The sequence below is a fragment of the Vigna radiata genome, chromosome 7 (assembly GCF_000741045.1).
Source record: "Vigna radiata var. radiata cultivar VC1973A chromosome 7, Vradiata_ver6, whole genome shotgun sequence".
Classification (NCBI taxonomy): Eukaryota; Viridiplantae; Streptophyta; class Magnoliopsida; order Fabales; family Fabaceae; genus Vigna; species Vigna radiata.
The window spans coordinates 24,659,714-24,666,631 of NC_028357.1; the positions used below are offsets into that span (position 1 = coordinate 24,659,714).

The 6,918-nt window shown below is 34.9% G+C and overlaps 1 protein-coding gene across 1 annotated transcript; it reads left to right on the forward strand.

Moving 5' to 3' along the window:
• The first annotated feature begins 3,195 nt into the window (after positions 1 to 3,195).
• Positions 3,196 to 6,106, forward strand: LOC106767143. Its single transcript, XM_014651977.2, has 3 exons — positions 3,196 to 3,412; positions 5,365 to 5,545; positions 5,687 to 6,106. Exons 2-3 carry the CDS (start codon positions 5,375 to 5,377, stop codon positions 5,756 to 5,758), a joined length of 243 nt encoding a protein of 80 aa, XP_014507463.1. The 5' UTR covers positions 3,196 to 3,412; positions 5,365 to 5,374; the 3' UTR covers positions 5,759 to 6,106.
• The last annotated feature ends 812 nt before the right edge of the window (positions 6,107 to 6,918 follow it).

The window sequence follows — 6,918 nt, forward strand, 5'->3', positions numbered from 1 at the left end:
ATTAACGACTGGACGTAGATTCTGTTGAATCGAACCAGTATAAAAATACTCGTGTGATTTTTCTATTCCCTACACTCATTTTATTTAACGCATATCAACTGTTTGATTAATTTTCTGAAAGAAAATTACTTTTTCTAAAAAGGGCCAATTTCGTTTAAACTGTGACCGAACACGCTTTCCACTTTCTATAAGTTTTATTCCGCTGCGTTATACTCTTCGAAAATTACCCCCTTCGATACCATCAGTTATCCTACTAACAGAATCATCATGATCATCGTTAACATTCTCATTAACTATATCATTACTATACTATGTACGGTTATCCTTATTAATATCATCTCTAGACACAAGTTATTATGAATTCCCAACATTATCATGAAGGACATTGGTCTATCTCCTATACCTAACCCTACCACCTGTAGCTTCCCCATACAGGTTCATAACCCTACCACCTGTAGCTTCCCCATACAGGTTCATAACCATACTACCTGTAGCTTCCCCATACAGGTTCACAACCATACTACATGTAGCTTCCCCATACAGGTTCAAAATCATACCACCTGTAGCTTCCCCATACAGGCTCATAATCATACGATAGATAGTTCAAAACTCAGGATTTACTAGGTACAAAATAGACATCCCTCCCTTCAAGTGTATAACACTAACAAAGTCAACCACACATAACCAATAGTTAAATTACATACTATTCACACCTCCCTTTTCATCACTTACACGTCACTATATAGTCTTATGTAAAGACAATATAAATTTCTATAATATTTTAAGAATCACAACTTAATCCAAAATAATAACTCATCATTACTTTAATTAATCATTAAAATTTCACTACTTTTCTTTTGGAAGTAAATAATTTCGAATTCCAAAATAATTAATTTTAATTAATTTAATTAACAATTAATCTACAAATATCAATTACTTTCCTTTTCAAATCAAATTAATTTCTCTTTCCAATAAATTAATCTGATTACAATTAATTACCAATTAAATGATAATAATTTTCTTCTTACAATTATAACAATTAATATTATAAATTAATGATTTCATCTCTCCATTTACACTTTAATTTTATTAATTAAAGTCAATAACTATGAATTCTGTACATCCATTGTATGCATAGCTAGTTTCTACTCAACACGGGCCTGCGACCCAAACAGTTAGTCGAACCCAAATTTATCAGTCTAACCCAATTGTCCAAACTAGAACCCAATGCTAGTAGTCTACAGGCCCAACGACCCAACATTGCTTGCCACCGCCAACCCTAGCTGCAGCCACCACGACGAGAAATCTAACCCAAAATGAACCAGAAACGCCATCCCCATACACAAAAACACAACACCAATCCCTAATTCAATGCGAATGAACCCTTTATCTCAAATCAGAAGAAATCACGAAAACCCCAAAATCATAATCGAAAAGGAGAACATGAAAACCCAAAAATCCCCAACGAAACCCTAAATGCAAAACGTAGAGTCCCTCTCCACGGAACGCAGAAACCCTCGTTGTGCCTTCCTGCTTCCCCGTCACACAATAGTCGCACCTTCTTGTGAGCCCACATGAAGAGAATCGAGAAAACCAGAACAGCCAAGTCCTCGCCCAGTCGCCATGTGCTCACCGCAACATTGTCGCCCCTACCGTGCCAACGCAACGCTGTTGTTGCCAAAGTTCGCCTCTCTCCTGTGAAACCCAGCCCCAAAGAAGAAGAAGGGAGAAATGTCTCCCTACGCAGCAAACTCCATGAAGACAACCCAATATTGGGCCTGCCAACGAGATAATTAGATCTAGCAATACACATAAGACGAGTATTTTCATACACTTATTAGAATAATTTAGCAAATAATTACACGAGATTGTCCATACAATAACTAGTTAGGTATAACAAAAAAATATTAGACAAATTATTTCATGCCTTGATCAGATGGATATAACAAAAATTTTTGGACAAGTTTGGAAATACGTAGATGAGTAAAACAAACAAATTTCACAAGTTTGTCAATGTATTGATTAAACAATTATAACAATCCACACTAGACTGATGATTCATTTACTGATTAAACAACTCTAGCAATATACATTATATATGTCTTTCCACACACAAATTACAGACAAGTTTATTAATACACATTAGACAAGTTTTTTTATTCAATGATTAGATGAATCGTGCAATACACAATAAACAAGTTTATTCATACATTGATTAGATGAGTATAGAAAAAATATTACATAGGTTTAACAATACACATTAGACAAAAAATATTAAATGAGTCATTTCATACATCGATTAGATGAGTCTAAAAATATACATTAGACGAGTATGTTCATATATTGATCAGACAAGTTTAGCAACACACCATTAGGCGAGTTCTCTTCTCCATTCTCGCGCAAATCATAAATTCCAGACTCGCAGCCCTTCAACCCAGAAACCCAGAAGCATCCAAAACACATAAGCACCCAAATCACAAGACTCCTTTGTATTCATCACACAGATCATGCAACCTTCTTCGTGTAGAAGCCTCAACCCTTCATCTTCTTCAAACGTGCATCGCGAGTTGCTCCTTCGTCAACCACCACAAGATCGCCGTCACGCCTTCACCTCGAACCAAAACCTGCAAGGAAAGGCAAACATAGAACCAACCAAAACCCCTTCGGATTACGCCGTCATCGCGCTTCCAAATCCAATCACGAACTTGTGAAATCAATCTCCTCCATTGCGAGTTTCATCTTTTTCCTCGAACACCAGACCTACGAAAAGAAACCAAGCAATCAAAACAAAATTTTAGAAACCCTGGAATCGTTAGGGTTTCTAATTTGGAAAAATGTTGAGAAAACTAAATATAAATAAGAATTATCAGGAATAAACCTAAAAAAATATTAGCACTTATGTATTTAATTTTCGACTTCCCATATCTGCCCCACTTTCTCCTCTTTAATTTCTTCTTCAACCACGTGCTTTAACATGATCTTTTTAGTTAACATATTTTAGTCCACATGATTTTCACTTCAAATAACAAAAATTTATAAATGGAATTTATTAATTAAATGAAAAATACCAAGATTCACAGAAAAATAGTTAATGACGAAATAAGTGTTTGAAAAAAGAAGTTATAAAATATTCTAATAATATTTATGAGAAAATCCTTTTACTAGTATTGTGGGTAGATTTAGTAATTGTGAGTGTGGGAAGCAATAGGCAATAGGCAATAACCAGAGGAGTGAAAAAGCCACTAAAACCCTAATTACCCAAAGCAGTAGTATGCAGTGAGATCGGAGGGAGAACCGAAAGGTGAATGTGGCTGAGGAAGACACCACAGGTCTGTTCGAGGGATAGGAAAAGCAACACCAACAACCAAAACAGAAAGAAAGAGAACCATTGAACCACTGAATTGTTAACCAGGTGCGTTCTGTATAAATCTTTACCTAGGAACAAACAAATCTCCACTGTAGTTTTTTTTTTTTTTTTCTTTTTGCTAGTGTCCAACAGAACTCGCTGAATCGACTCTAAACTCATGAGCGATTTTGTCGTACTAAAAAACGATTCTACGTGCAAAGTTGATTAGGTTCGAGGGTGTGGGAACGTAAACTCGTGATGAATCGCGATTTATATAACCCTGATTCAGGAGAAAGAGATAGAGAGGAAGTCCAGTTTTAAAAAACATTGATTTTAGAGCAGGACCAATAGAGAGAAAATTAGAAGCGTGGAACAGAAATACAAGGTCAAGAAGTTGGTATTTTGGTACAGAGTTTAGAAGCATACACGATTAAAGGTCGTTTTTTATTTCAAAATGCATAGATTAAATACTATCCAGAAACAGAACAAACATCTTGTTATAATGCACAAAATAACTTAGATTCTTATGGAATGCTTCCTTATTTTCATATTTGAATTCCATTACATATTCCGAACATATATAGATTTGTTGACCATGTTACTTTATTTTCCACCCAGTCTGATCCATACTGAATATTGATAACACAGTCTGGGTTCAAAGAGATAGGTGAATCAACATGATGATACATGGTCTAATAGAAAAATGATATCTTTAAAGTTCCTATTAAAAAACTAAAGTTTCTAGTGGCTATGTACAAACATTATTCAAAGTCCCAGTTTGCACACACCCAGCCAACATAGTCTCGTTATCTTCATCATTTTAGAGCATTGTATTCAAATCAGTTTTGGCTTCCACCAAAACCCCAACTTGTCAATTCTTTTGACCTTTAAGGCCTTCAGTTAGTGAAAAAAATGTGTGATCATGTGGACAGAATCGACAAGTTCAAGTTCTCAGATCTACATAATGCCCTACCTTTCAAGGACGGGTCAAATTAATTTATCACATGGTTTGGTTTTACCACCACTTCCAGCATGAGCATAACATACTAAAGGGAATTAATATATTATGAGTATATATTCATAAAGGGTATTAATGCCCCCAATACTCGATGGTCCCCACCAACGCTGAAAAGAATTCACGTAAAGCTTCTCAACTCAACACAAATTCACTCCATTTCTTTCAATGCTAATGTATTAGTAATCAGGTGTACCTCATTCTTCTTCTGCCGATACTCTGCCTAAGTATGTATGGCCAACCTCTGAGGTGAGAATAGTTCCTTTATTGGTTATAATGTATAATAGTTAGTTCTGGACCTTTTGAACAACAACAAAAAATGAGAGTTAAATTTGACATAAAAATGAAGTAGTAGTAAGAAGAGGTTGAGTAGGATCTAATGTAACAATACTAATAAGGTGAGAGCTAAGGGCGAAGTGCGTTAATGAGCAGGGGATTTGATGCGTTTGGTGTTGTTTGGAAATTTGAAATGCAAATCTCAACAAATCTCAACAGCAAATTGCCCTTGCATTGCCTTTTGCATTAGTTATTTGTTACTTATTTGCAATTTGGAAGAGAAAAGAGTACACATACACAAATAAGTGAAAAACACTAAATTGGGTCTACCATTATTTAAAATTATTTCTCCTCTCATGTTAATTCCGTCTTCTCTCACCCTCCCCCATCTTCTGAACCAAACATGCTGAGGAGAATTTAGAGGTCTATGGTTTGTTACTTTGTTTATTAACATGATTCGCAAAAGAACTTCATGATCTTCCGTGTTCATGTCTTATGCTTTGTAGTAATAGCATTAAGCACAAGGCACTACTGCAGTATTTTAAGTTTTGGTGATCAAAATGACCAACTGCATTAGATTGTTGTGTTGACCGTTCATTTATAACTGTTCTTCATGTGTAATTTCTTTTTTTAATAAACAAAGTTTTCAATTATGGGTTTTTATTACATGTTGATTTATCTGTATCAATTGAGAAGGAGATTTACATTTTCCTGGATATATGTGAAGTTGAAGGATAATGGGTCGGAAAGCTGGTACGCTTTTTATCAACCCCAAGAGATTTGGTTCACTTCATAAGCCTTGCATGAAGGAAATGGCAATGTTGCTCAATTGTATGGCTGCAAACCACAGCGACATGGAAGCCTGTGCTCGTCAGAAGGAGCTATTAAATGCCTGTATGGATTCTCAGGTAACATGAACATAGTTTGATTAAAACTAGCATCTTTTGTTGCCATCCAACTTTTTCAGGTTTACATTTTTAGTTGCTTTTACCTTTTAACATTAAAATTAAGTAGTGCGAAAAAAAATCACTTCAATTTTGTTTTTTCAGAGTAAAAAGAACAGAAAGTCTTGGGGAAGTATCAATTATCAACTGCAGAGGTTTAGCCGAGGAAGGAAGTAATTCAAGATTTTCGTATATGTATTGTTTTTACCATTCAGGATCGATATTTGGAAAGCTTGGGGTGTGCTATGCACTGCTTTGGTTGTCAACCTAAGCTAACCAACTTTATTCTCTCTTGAAGTATCTTGATGATGAAATTTCTACTTTTTGGTTTTTTAAAACCATTCAACTAAGTTGAAAGAGATGGCGGAATAATGTTAAAGAATACCAGTGTAATTTATTTGCTGTATCAACTAAAGCTTTAGTATACTGCATATCATTTATGACACCACCACACAATGTGATATTGGCACTGCCTGTTAAAAAAATATTTTATAATTGATGAACATGAAGGTTGTTTATGTTGCATTGTTTTTCGGTGATGAAGTGTTGATGGCTGTTGATCAATATAAGTAGTTTTGGAACATTGGCAATACAATCTCTAATAACCCAATGATGATGGTGGTGTGCGTATGCTGGTCATTAATGCTTACCTGCTGCTTTATTCAAACGTATTTAGGAAGATTGGAATATTTTAACCAGGATTAGTATTATTAGCTTTAGAGGATGATATGCATCAACAACACAGAATGAGCTTCCTATTCTAGGTTTTTGAATTCAGCTCAAGCTCATCTAGTTACAGGAGGATGATGTTTGAGTTCTACACGTGGGGAAGAGATCCTTTCTCTTCTGAGTTTGAACTTGTTGGGATAACTGAGGAGCTTCTACTGCGTAACTCGTATTTGGAGTTGATGGTAGGTCTTGTGATTTGAGAATGTAAGAATTCTCTTACTGAAAGACAAACTACGAAATCATATAATGGTTGTTTGTAATTTGACTAAACCATTTGACTAAACATATGAGGAGCTACAACTTCTTCTTGTACCTTCAACCCTTCTCCTTATACGTCTAAGTGGATCATTGTGCCATTCAGTAAAATGTAAAAAAAAAAAAAACGATTCACATTAGTCTTTTTGCTTATGATGTTAAAAACTTTAACGACAAAATTGTCTTCTGACTAAAATTGAATGAGTTGTACACTTATTCATTATGTGATAATATCAACCCATTAATGTGGTAACATTAAAAGTTGTTCGACACCTGATATGATCATAGATAGGATAATAATGAAGAGTTTTCAAAGTGACAACAAGCATAAAAAAGAGTAAATATGTTTCATT